The sequence below is a fragment of the Rhinoderma darwinii genome, chromosome 7 (genome assembly GCF_050947455.1).
Source record: "Rhinoderma darwinii isolate aRhiDar2 chromosome 7, aRhiDar2.hap1, whole genome shotgun sequence".
NCBI classification, from domain to species: domain Eukaryota; kingdom Metazoa; phylum Chordata; class Amphibia; order Anura; family Rhinodermatidae; genus Rhinoderma; species Rhinoderma darwinii.
Genome location: NC_134693.1, coordinates 130,752,744 through 130,766,614, shown reverse-complemented (window position 1 = coordinate 130,766,614; position 13,871 = coordinate 130,752,744). Strand labels below are relative to the sequence as shown.

The 13,871-nt window shown below is 39.3% G+C and overlaps 1 protein-coding gene across 4 annotated transcripts in view; it reads left to right on the top strand.

The window, feature by feature from the left end:
• FOXP1 (forkhead box P1) overlaps nucleotides 1–13,871 on the top strand; it is a 377,209-nt gene that overhangs the window by 343,154 nt on the left and 20,184 nt on the right. For all 4 annotated transcript variants that reach the window (XM_075834036.1, XM_075834034.1, XM_075834035.1 and 1 more), the window contains one exon: nucleotides 5,839–5,922. In XM_075834036.1, coding sequence (XP_075690151.1) covers nucleotides 5,839–5,922 — 84 coding nt within the window. The remainder of the gene's footprint in view (nucleotides 1–5,838; nucleotides 5,923–13,871) is intronic.

The window sequence follows — 13,871 nt, the reverse complement described above, 5'->3', positions numbered from 1 at the left end:
ACATTTTACAGAAGTACATCCGGTGTACATTGGGTCCGTTGATTTGGGCCTATCTCTTCTATTTTACCCACAATACGCTTCAAAGTTTAAGGATCCTTTTACACCAGCCAACTTTGGCCGTAGCAACGAGTGTTGATCAACGAGACCGCTTGTTGATCGGCGCTCGTTTTCTCCTTTTCAGTAGGAGCTGTGATCAGTAATACAAGTGGACGAGCGATTGTTAAAATCACTCACCCCATGCATTACCGTCCAGTTGGCAGCACATCTCCCTGTCTACACAGGGAGATGTGTTGCCGACATTGATAATATTTTCGAATGCATAAATTATACAATCAGCCGATGAACGAGCATTTGATAATTCATCGGCTGATCGGGAATGAGCGTTCATATGAACGATCGTTTGCCCAATCATTGACCCATGTAAATGGGCCTTAACTGAAGCCTTCTGGGGCCCGATGCAAAATCTGTAACAGATGCTCCACCTACCATATACCCTTGGGCTCCAAGGTTCAACCTTTGCAGCCCTACAGTTAAGCCCGTTTTTGTCCAACCAGTCTCTCTATGATTGCTCAGGTCTCCAATTTAACGTGAATTGGGACAGAATGGGCATCGAGCACTATGTAAGCCACACTTTTTACCATCTACCATATTAGTTAGATTTTTATGTGTAGAGCATCTTTCATTCCAGTGTGAAAACAGTTAAAATTGTCAGCACTATGTCTTTAAGAAAGGGAGGGGAAAACTTCTTGGCTGCCGTAAAGTGAGATAAGCTGTGATGCTGCAAATGTTTTCATAATTTCACGGTTAAAACAAATCATAACAATAGAGTTTGTAGATTGTTTTGTTCCAATTTAACAAAGTGGGCCGGTTGGCTGCCAGCGTGCCTTGGCAAAAGGTGAGAAATTAACCCCATCATTTCATGGACTTATGCTAGCTCTGATTATGCTCAGTGTTGCATAGTTGCCTCTGAATGAAATGGCTGCTTTGTATGCAAGGCGGCAGTATGAAGATATATAGAGGGCCCTGGGCTAAATAGGGAAGATAATTACATTTGGAATTTTACAGAGTTTAAAGTCATTTGCAGCTTCAAATAGTCACCGAGAAATATCTGCAAAAACAGACTTAAACTTTCTGTTGTTGCTATCCCTCTGTAAAAAGCATATATCTTTTTAATTACATAACATTTTAATTCCTATTCCAATTTGTCTTGTCACTTTGGCTCCTACATGAATCTGGGCCTTTCTTTCTTACTTCCCTCCCACTGTACTCTTCATTAACCCAGTATGGCCTAATTTATTTCCCAGTATCGTAGTGTGAAGCGTAAATTATCGAATCTTGCAGAAACAATTACAGGAGGAAGTTGGCTATGTGGTCATATAAATGGAAACCAACCACACACCAAGCAATTATGCACTTTTATTAAGATTTACTGCTGATATTTTAGAGTGGAAAGAATACGTCCAACATTGTTCTCTCAAATTTTAATATTTGTAGTAGTTTTTTTTGTTATAAATGGTCATTTCAAATTATTTAATATTTTTTAAAAAAAAGGTTACATTTATGAGATTCTCTGGTCAAGTAACATTTTTTAATGAAATTTCTGCCATCCTATGATTTCATTTTTTATTTTTTTTTAATGGCCACCGTTTCCTCATAACATTTTAAGACATTGTCCCACATTTACAAAGACTTTACATAGAGCGTACGAAGACTAGCCTTAGTTAAGCAGATCGTTGCCGTCATTTTCCCCGAATATCTTCAAAGGAGCACACCTCTTAAAAACCTTGGCACATTTTGAACTGTTTGAGAGGCAGGAAATCAAATCCTATGTAAATTTGCAAGAAGATTTTCAACATTTTCAGCTGTTCCTCTTAATAAAAATTACTCAAAGTACGTATCTTTAAAGACCACAACAACTTTTCTAGTCCCTTTCCAAATTTTCTGAGTGACGAGTGGACGAAGATGCCCCTGTGAGGTTCTGGGTGCATAGTTGTCCAATGATGCATGAAGGAACCGTTACCATTTCTCTACACGCTACCCGTAAATTAGGATTTTAGGATTAACCCTTTTTAACTTCCTGTTTATAGGAAAAAGTTGGTTGTCACTGGTTCCTGGCAAATTCTATGCACATTGTTCGCCTCACATCTAAAGTGGCCAACTATAGGCACTGATTATTATTGGATAGACTGCATTGACTGAATTTTGGCAGCTATGACGGGGTCAAGCCTCTGGCAGGGCTTAATAGGAAAAACCAAGATGGTAGACCTGTGGCTTTCATTAGGCCCCCTGCTGCCATGACAACTATCAGCACCCCATGATAGAGTTGCAGGGGTGTGATGGAGTAACAGCAGTGGTTCCCCTCTCCTTCTAACGTCTTAGATGCTGCGGTAACTATTGACTGGGCATCTAAGTGGTTAAACAGCTGGGGTTTGAGTTTTAACCGATCCCAGACATTAGTGCGATGAGTCAGCTGTAACATACAGCTAAGGCCTTATTCACACGAACGTGTATTACAACCGTGATACGCGCGTGAAAATCCTGCGCGTCTCACGGATCTATGTTAGTGATGGGGCCGTTCAGACAGTCCGTGATTTTCATGCAGCGTATGCCCGCTGCGTAAAACTCACAACATGTTCTATACTTGGCCGTTTTTCACGCATCACGCACCCATTGAAGTCAATGGGTGCGTGAAAAGCGCGCACGGCACACGGAAGCACTTCCGTGTGCCGCACGTGATTCGCGCTACAGTTGTAAAATAAATGAATGAAAACATAAAAGCCCCTCCTGCTTTTATTTTTGTAAACATAAAAACATAGTATCACAAGCATGGCATATGCGTGAAAATCACGCAGCACATACTGATGACACACACAACTGCAATGGGCGTAAAACGCACACGTTCGTGTGAATAAGGCCTAACACCTGCAGTGTATTGAGTGGGCTCAGCCCTTCAGCCCACTCATACTTCCCCCTCCCCTCCCCACCGACTATGATGTACAGTTACATGTCAAATATCACTAAGGTGTAAATAGTTACAGTACTATAACATTTAAACAAAGGATCTCCACTACGTAAGTCTAGCCTACTGCAAATTCTAGCTCTAGCAAATATTTCAGAAGCTATAGTCCAATATAAGGCCCCCTTAACAATATAGTGGTGATCGATTTGATTATGACTTGCTAATGACGATAAGCAAGGAGAGCAGCCGCATTAAGGCAAGTGGTATGCGATGACCTGAGGCATAGTAACGTCTCATAATTTCCTCATGTATTGTTCATGCATTCTTTCCCTTAAATTAATTTTATGCGGAATCGTTGTACAATGTAATAATGTATGCAATGGAATCATGATCAGGTATCCGTCCCCTGCTCAACGCCATGGAAGTTGAGGGTCTATTATTGAGGCGATTCTGCATGCACGAGTTCAATTAACTTTTCTTGCTGATGCCTTGCAAAAAATATATTTCTCTCTGCTGTTTCCAATGCTCAGCAACATCAGAAATATGTTAAACATTAAACTACTACTACGTCCAAAATATCTTACAAATTTATAATTTTATATGAAGATCTGACCACTTGCTCAGCAATACCACTTATAACTGTGTAGGTAGAAGAATTCGTGGAATCCTTAAGGACTTGTTAACTTGCTTTTAGCTAATAATACTTTCAAATAATTAAAGGATAATATTAATTGCTTTACCAACCTCACAATCTCTTTTTTTGAAAATGAGGGTCTGACTGTCAGCACCTCTGCCGATCAGGGGTTTTAAGGGTCTACGGCGTTCGTACGAGCGCTGCAGCCTCTTCATTGTTTACATGGTTCTCCTTTCTGTTCGTACGTGCATGCGCCATTACATTTGTAGCGACTGTGAAAGGTATTGCACCCCTGTCCCATTCACAGTGGTGCAGTACCTTGTGCGGCCACTAAAAATGCAATGGCACGTACAAGTAGGAACCAAGTAAACCATGAAGAGGCTACGGCACTCATACGAGTGCCGCAGATCCTTCAAACCGCTGCTCGGCGGAGGTGTCGTCAGTCGGACCCCCACCGATCTAGTATTGATGGCCTATCCTGCGGATAGGCCTTTAATTTTTATAACCCGGATAACCACTTTAATCTTTGTTTCCATTGCACACCCAGGAGAGATCATCAATAAGATCTAATAGGTTATTTGTGAATCGTGTCATAAGAAATAGACCCTAGTGGAAAGTGATTGGCTCCAAAGTCACCTCCAAATAGGGTTGTCAGCTATTGGACTTTTTTTTGGGGCCCTGTTGTATTAGGGGCCTATTATTTTTTGTCAGAGCTTGGGCCTGCTATATTTTGGTGGGCCAGTGTGCCCCCCCCCCCCCCCCCCCGTTCACTACATATAGGTAAATTGAACATTAGGGGATTGTTTTTTTAAGATTACAACTGATTGTATGGATTTTTACATTTCTGATAAATTCCCAGTGTTTTTTGTTTTTTATATTGAATCACCAAAACATGAACTGTTGATAACAATTGTATTGTCAGTAAAACAGAAGATCTGATTTGCGGCATTGATATTATCTAAAGGAACAAGAGCAAACGGAGGCAGCGTGTCGGAGACATTAGGGTTCAAAATCATTTTATGTGAGCAACGTTCAATCAACTCTGGGCAAAATAATACAAATAAAATGGTTGCTGCAATGATTATATTCCCATGTCTTGTTAAGGGCACATACTAATATGGTTTAATTGAAGCTTCAGGTGATGAGGCACACTCCATCCCCCCAGCAAGATTAATTATGGGCATTTCAGGATAATTTCAATGTCTTCCCAGACCTTCCTGGCGAATCGCCTACAGTGCATATAGAAATTGTTTATCAGCCACGCCATTACTAGTATGTAGATATTTAGTCACTTGCTAGAGTGCTGGGGGGACTCTTGGTCATTAAATAAAGGCTCTCTTTTCACTTGTGGCATGAACTGAGCATTAGAAAAAACAAACGTTTAATTCCTTAAAGGGTAGTTCCATATATGCAATTATTCTTTGTTTATTGCTCCAATGCATAAAAAATAAAAACGTTGCTAGTAGTCTTGATTTAAAAATATCCTACCGTTTTGTGTATACAGCTTATATGTAGACCTATGTGTCTCCATGGTTACAGACTACAAGCAAACCTGTGTGTAGTCTGATTTTGGAGTCCTTCCAATTGTCCCCTAATATACATTTGGTAGGTTAGCAAGAAGTAGGGGACAAATGAAGGGATGACTGCAGGATAAGACTACATAAAGCTTGTTTGTAGTCTGATTCCATGGAAGCACATAGGTCTGCACAGGAGCTGTATACACTGAACAGGATAGTTTAATCAATAATATTTACATATATGAGTTGTTGTTGTTGTTGTTTTTTTTCTACCTTCAGAATTGCTCTAAAGATTATATTTGGTAGGTGCAAAAATAGGACCACAATAGTAAATGCGTTAAATGGATCCTTTAGATGCAAGAGCAGTGCAATAATAACCAGGCTGAGTGTAATTTTTATATTCCAAGTCAAGATTGTATTAGGTATTGAGTCCATTGACAAACGACAGGAAAGAATTTTATTTTTTTATTCGCAATTTCCGCTAATTTTCAGGTTGTTTTTTTTTTTTCTCGATTTTACTACTAGGTGGCACTATATTGTTTGTGTATGTGTGAGTGTGTGTATTTATATGTGTGTGTATATATATATATATATATATATATATATATATATATGTATATGTGTGTGTATTTGTAAAAAAAATAGAGAATAATATATGATTAGTTAGACTTACTGAATATTTTTAAAGGTTGAAAAAAAGTTTTATTCACAGAATTTTTTACTTACAGCTTTCCAAAGACAAAGAACGGCTGCAAGCCATGATGACACATTTACATGTGAAGTCAACCGAACCCAAAGCAAGCCCTCAACCTGTAAGTATCTTTCCTTATGAGGACTGGGCGGAGATGGGGTGAATTAATGCTTTAGTGATGCCGGTATACCTCCATGTTTAGGTACTGATGTAGCAGGTATACCTCCATGTTTAGGTACTGATGTAGCAGGTATACCTCCATGCTTAGGTACTGATGTAGCAGGACAGAGTTTAAAATATCAGATTGCACCCACACAGGCGAATATCATCTCATGTGTCCGTAAAAGTGACTGAAAAATATGGCATTTGTTACCATTGATAAACCATGATATCGAACTCGGCTCAGCTTCATTTGCGAACTCTGCTCTTTGCTACATCTGTATGTTCACTGTTGTGAGAGCAATTTGAGTAAATGTTTTTGTAATACATTTCAATGTACGTTAATACTTTTATGGTATTTTTTAATCTTGGACAGATCAGTTTACCGTACAACCAAATGTGTTAGAATCTTACACTCCGAATTCTCTTAAATTTTCCCCCAATTACCCCTATCTATACTGTTGCCCCTGCCCCCATGCTTGTAATCGTATCACTCTCTGCCTGGGCAGTTAGAGTTGTATTGGCAGAGGCCTCGTTATTCCACATTGAAAAATCCCATGACACCTCTGCCTAGTTTTTCTATAAAATAAATAAATGGGCACAGATGGCAAGGAATGGGAAGGTGATGAAACACGAAGCCACTTCCAGTAATCCTATAGATGCTGCCTGTTTTTACCCTTGACCCCACATGTTCAGTCAAATATGTTGATACATTTCTATAAAGGGTGTGCGACTGCCAGTTACTCCTGTGCCTCCATAGACAGGTAAACGAGATCATTACCAAGGCAGCCCCTTTTCTAAAAATCGCAGTCCGAGATGACTGGGGGTCTGGCTTCTGGAGCAACCGGGAATCCGCTATTCTTGACAGGGGAAGTTTTGTCTGGCCGCACATTGGAAATGTGATATTATATGGCTGATATTAAATGAATGGTAGACCATGTAATACATCGATGGGCCAAGGCTTCCAGATCGGGATTGGCTCTCTGCCCTGGCTCTTAGAGCAGGATCAGGCTGGGACATCCCCGTGTCTTTACAGGGTATATGGGCTAGGTCATCTTGATAAGAGCCTTAAAAGGGTTTGTCCAGGCATGGGGCGGTTTTTCATACTGATGACCTATCCATAGGATAAGTTATCAGTATATGATCGGTGGGGGTCCGACACACAGGCTCCACACCGATCAGCTGCCTCCGGGCACTGGATGTTATGCAGTGGCCGGTGTCTGAAGCAGATGACTCCGGTCACAGTATAGCGGCAGTGCTGCTGTACTTCAGCTCTGCTCTTAAACAAGTGAATAGGAGCAGAGCTGTAGTAACCCAGCACGGCCGCTATACTGTGAGCGGAAACATCTGCTTCCGGAACAGACCACTGCATAACATCCGGTGTTCGGGGGTAGCCAGAACAGCTGATCGGTGCGGTGTCCGGGTGTTAGACTACCACCGATCATATACTGATGACCTATCCTGTGGATAGGTCAGCAGTATGAAAAAGCACTAATGCCCGGACAACCCCTTTAAGTTGATGGATATAATATAATCTCATTACATAAATCTATTGTCTTAGGGTAGCTTTACTTACTCCACAAACTGACGTGTAATTGAAGGTGTAGTAGTCCCTAATTTTCTTAATTTTTTTTTTTTGTTTCCTTTGCTCAGGACGTCCCAGTAAATTTATTTTTAAACTTTTTTGATCATTTTGTTCTGGGTAGGTTAACATTATCTATCAGACTTGCTCCACACAGTGCTTCTTTATTATAAGCAAACGGGCATGCATATTTTTGACTGAAAAATGAATAGCTTTGGAATTCATACACAGCGGGCTTTCTTTTGAGAAAAGTCTAATATTTCCGCACAGCGCTTTTATAACCATTTATTTAGAGTCCAAAGCGAACCTTTGACAGCTTGAGCGTTGTTACAAGCGAACATAAAGCTCACTGATATGTAAACCGACAATAGACTGCCTGTGTGAGGTTTGCTATTGTCAGATGCACAGATTGTTTGGCTTAGTCTATGTAAATTTACGGTTGTGCCACACTTTGGAGAGTGGGGGGAGAAAAATTTGTATATGAAAAGTGTCTTCGCTCGCAGGCAATCAACTCCAAACGTTTTTGATGTTGAGAGTCCTTTTTTTTCTTCCATTTTTATTAGGGTGAGTAAAGTGCGGTATTGTTTGGTGGCTGTCAGCTAGATTTTTGTATGGTCTTTTTTTAAGATTACTGCATAGAATATTTTATATACCAATCTTATAAATTTCAATTATGAGAGAGTTAAGAAAGCTGTAAAAAATATTCGGCAATGGAAAGGTGATTTCTACATGTCAGAATAACCAGGTTTGTGAAAATTTAAATTCATGAATTTAGCTTGTAATTGGTTATGTTCTTATTGGATGGTGTAGTATACGGGGCATCAAGTCAATTTTTACTATAGTAACTTTTTGACATTAATCTTTGGTAGTCGGAAGGTTTTTTACAGATACCTCGGCTCTGTAGGAATATGGGATCAAAACTAATGTAATTAAAGGGGTTGTCTCATAAAGGCCAACCCCATTCCATTTGCCCTACTGGGGCTTATAAATATCATGGCAGGGTGTCTTGGCACCCACCTACATCAACCAGAGCAAAGATCAACTCTATAGATCTTTCTGTAGTGGATCCAGCCCAAACATGTACTACATGATTGGCCATTTATTTGAATGGTGGGCATGTGAACCAGCTTCTGAAACCAGACCCATTCAGCTAAACGTCAGGCCAACTTCAATTTACACAGGGTTTACCTTAATGAGACAACCCCTTTTTAAGTGTGTAAATCTAAAAAAAAAAACTGAAAATGCACCTATCCTCCAGTACTCATGAAATCTTAAGTCAGTTGTCTGAGATAAGAAAGAGAAGCTCCACTCTTGTCCATAGGCTATGCCTGGTATTGCAGCTCAGCCCCATTTTCCCTAAATGATAGAATTCTGTATGAAATAAATGTTGTAACTCGTAAGAATTGTTTTTTTGAGGTATTGTTATTTGCATCTTCCAATAATTATGTCCACTGTCCATATGAGATGGCACCACTTCACACTTCCAAGCTCATATGCAACTTGTTGTTTTGTGAGTGTTAAAATAAGTGTTGACCAACTTCAGTTTTTGGAGTGTAGATCCCAATTTTCATCACATACTAACATCTTGTGATGTTTGGGCTACAGCCTAAGCAACATGGAGCCATGAAAGCTGCAACATCTCATGGACATGACCGATAGCAGTGGGTGGTATTCCCAATTTTGAAGCCTTCTCCTGCCAGTGGTGCTGGTGTATGTCACTTCTTAGCCACGGCTAAGGAGTGGATATGCATTGGACAGTCCTTTTTCTAAGTCCCAGATTGACATACAAGAACTTTGGTCTATTTACAACAGGAAATACCTGTTTTTACATATGATGGGAATGGAAGAGTCCTTACCAATCTAAGAAGTATTCTATTGAAGACATTTTGTGTCCTGAAACAGCATGAGGATCATTGTTGGATGTTGATTACCAAATAATCAACCAAATAACTCTTTTTTATCAGTGGTCATTTTTGGATCTTTTTGGCTGCGATATCAGGGTAGTTCTGTGTACCAGGGCCCTGTACGGTGGCAAATGGAGTCTCTATAGGTCCATATACTCTGTTATCCACTGTATGATGTCTCAGTGGGGAAGCAATGCTACTCTATGTGCTCATAGCCGGCTATGTGTGCGGTTTTATGGATCACATGACCTAGATCTGTAATATGGTAGTGGAGATAATAGGGCGAAAAGTTCCCAAAGATTTTTTTATTTGTTTTGTTGGAAAAATAACTGCACACAATTTGCGTCCATAGGACGTTTCAGGTGTCTATAAAAACCCAGAACTATATTTTAATTAGAAAAGTCGTCCACAACATTTTGTATATTGTATCGGGGGGATAATTGCTTTTTGAGTATTCCCAAACGTCACACAACTGTCATCCATGAAAGAGGCAATATAATTTTTTCTAATGGCTGAGCAGTAATTAAGTTTTTCCGACTGCACCAATTCAAACTTGACCTAAAACATTTAAAATAACGTTTTCAAATGAAATGCTTGGCTAAATATTCTATTCTATGTACTGTATTTCTTTTCACACTAAACGGAAAGCAATTAAGGTTATCCCCCACCCCCCCAAAAAAAAAGTAAAGCAACAAAAATATATGATAAAGACAAATAAGCTCTGGCAATTAAATGCCCCATAAAACTATGCTGGAATATATTGGTTAAATAATAACATAAAATTAAATAGTTTGAATTATATGGTTTGGGTTTTTATTTCCTAATACTTGTGCAGCCAGCAAAACCATTATAGCAAAAACATAAATTTATAATTCCATTTATTTTGTTAGCTATATATTTTTTTTAATTGTTACAGTTGAATCAATAGGGTTATATTGTAATTAATGTTGAATTTTTTTTCTTTATCTTCTTTATCATTTCAATTATTTCAGCTTGGAATTTTCATAAAAATGTTTAACCTCCAAATACTCCTCTAATATAGGAAATATAATATAAAATAATAAAAAAAAATTGACTTCTATTTTAAGATCGGGTATTAATTAGAAAATATTAGAATTTAACAACATATTTCAATTTCTACGTTACTTACCAAAAATACTGGAATCCTTTTTTTTATTTTTTTGTTCAATGGCCTGAAATGACAGGAGCTATCCCTGCTTTACAACTGCCTATCTTTCCATGTTACAGTCTCCAATCTTTAGTGATTAAAGGCCAGAATTTCAGTGCAATTAAATCATCAATTCTGACCCTAAGCAGACTGGCGCGGCTAATAGCAGAAATTTGTGCCCTGGAGCATGCAAGAGAACACCGGGCTGGCAAATTTTGTTGTAGGGGCGGTGTGTTCCGGTGATGCTACACCCCTTAAAAGGGTTAAAACTCATCTTTATTTAAGTAAAGATATAAGCACGTCCTCATGATCTCTGGCTAGTCTACTCGTGTAATACATTTAGGAAAAACAAAAAAGATACAATTATGTGTGCTAAGCGGGACGGTTAATGGAAATCCATTTTGATTAGGGGTTTACATCACTGCCTGTTTATGAAAATTACTGATGACTCATTCATCATTTTAAAGAGATGTTGTAGCCAACAAGAAAAAAGCATAAGCTATTCTTTATATTGAGATTACTTACAAATTGAAGACAAAAAAATAAAATACATTTTTTTAGGCGCCAATGCAGTGTATTTAGAATTATGGTGAAAAAAATTCTAGTTTTTTTCTAGTATCACTCAATTTCCTCCATATTTTGTTATTTTTTTTAAATATTTTTTAGGAAAAAAAATTTTTTGCATGACCAATAGAAAAACATAAAATCACAATTAACCCATTAGAGACACTTGTGTTAACCTCACGTGTGGTCACGTTCTATTACTTTCCACCGCAATATAGTTGGTGGTTCAGTGGGTAACACTGTTGCCTTTCAGCACTGACCAAGGACAACATCTACATGGAGTTGCTATGTTTTTCATGGGTTTGTATGGGTCACCTCCCACACCCCAAAAACATACGGATATGTTAATTGGTTTCTTATGAAATTTGGTTGTGTGTGTGTGTGTGTGTGTAAGATTGGAAAACCGTTTGTTCGCCCCGCTGGGGACAGGGACTGATGTCAAAAATGGGAATCTCTGTACAGTGCTGTGGAATATGTCGACACTTTATAAGCAACAGGGAACATTTTTTTTATTATTATATAGCGCCAATGTGCCCCAACCTGCTAGGCAGAAAAAAACAACTCGCTCACACACATCTATTTCTCCACGGTCCAATTTCCCTATTTCTACAATATGAAGCCATATGTATGTGGGAAGTGCCCTTATAAATGCAAAAACTCCATTTAGATAATGACCTAGGTCACCCTGAGATGTGATTGTTGGTTCCTGCCAATATAGCAGTATTTGGGACCAGATACCTTGATTAGTCACGTGGCTTTCTTAATTATCTAGGTAAAAATTCAGATGAGAAATATCCTATTCTGCAAATCGTTTTCTTACAGGGACTATTTTTGAAAAAAATTGATTTCCCTGCTGATGCACTTCTTTATTTCATAGTAGCATAGTTAGTAAGGTTAAAAAGAAACCTATTTAACTGATACATAAATTATCCAACCTATTCTACAAAAATAACATATTAGGTAATTGCCCGTATTGCATTTATTTTATAGTTACATAGTTAATAATGTTGAAAAAAAAGACACCAGTCCATCAAATCCAACCCATAATCCTGCCGTGTTAATCCAGAGGAAGGCAAAACCACCCCCCATGAGGTTGACCACAATTGCCTCATTGGGGGTAAAATTCCTCCTCGACTTCAAATATGGCTATCCGCATAAATCCCGGGATCAGCGTCCCATCTTCAGTATCTAGTACTCATAACTTGTAATATTTTTTTTCTAGAAAGGCATCAAGGCCCTTCTTGAACTTGTTCAAAGGTACAACCATCACAACATCTTCTGGTAGAGAGTTCCATAATCTCACCGCTCTCGCAGTAAATAATCCCCGTCTGTGATGATGGTGAAACATTTTTTCCTCTAGATGTAGAGGATGCCTCCTTGTCCTTGTTACAGGCCTAGATGTAAAAAGATCATAAGAATGATCTCTGTACTGTCCAATTATATATTTGTGCATTGTAACGGGATATAACAAATTCCTACAGAACACTTAGAGAAACACTCCCAAACTGATACTCTATTATGCCTAGTGTAGAGCCTTGGAGGGAGGGGCATGACATCACTGTCATGGTCCGCCCCCTCAGGCCCTGCACTAGCCGTTACACCGAGTATGATTTTTGATGGGTGTGTTCCTTTAAGTACACTTGCTATTTTTGGGGCCTTTTTTAGGTGGAAGTGGTCTTAAAATAGAGAAGGGCTACATTGAGGAAATCGCATTTATCAAAAATAAAGGAACTTTATCGTCTATATCGTTTGGGAACCATGGTTTAAGGCCCTTGCCACTGGAAGGCTGACACTAGGTAGTAAGATGAGTTGACTCCACCCAGGCAGGCCATACCCTTCTTTCCTTCCTAAAGACATTGGTTAAATCAGTTTTAGTCTATAGTTGGTAGGAGGCAGACATGACCTAATTCCCTAGTCCCTCTGGGTCTTCTATAGAACATCCCATGGGGACGTGTCCCCCAATGATATAAACAACAAAATCAGATCTTTTTTTACTCACCGTAAAATCTTTTTCTTTATGTTTTCATTGGGGGGGTTGGGGGGACACAGGTCTCGCCCTGTTTTTGGTTCATGCTAGGGCTAGGACCTGTTCTGGCTGTTTTTTTTTCCAGGGACAGTGGTCATGTTTTGTCTTCTCCTACTGCTTTTTGTACAAACTGATTTACCTAGTGTCTGTGGAGAGGGGGGAGTAAGGCCTGTGTGGCAATGCTTCTTACTTCCTAGTGTCTGCCTCCCAGATGCAATTTTTTTATGATAGCCACTTATGCCTGAGCAGGGAAGGAAACAGACAGCAGAAGTCCCCAGTGCAAGAAGAGTATATGCATCCTTGATCTCGAATAACTCCCCATAGCGCATCCACTTATGTCTCTAACAGTCCCTTCCATGCAACCTAATAGACGATAAGAAGCTGCATTTAAGGGAATAGTGGGCCCACTAACCTACTGGACCCCTGTGCCGATGCGCAAGTTGTACGTATGGTATGTCCGCAACTCTGTGTCTGAGGCACTAAAGCCCAGTGAACGGATAGGCAGAATAGGTGGTGGACTGACACACTAGCTGATCATTTCATAGGATTCTGCCTTACGTATTTTCTATGAAACCCCAGGAACGTTCCGAACATGAAAACTCACTATGCAAAAAAAAAACAAAAAACATATGCATAAAACACTTGAATCGCAATTGACAAGGTCAGC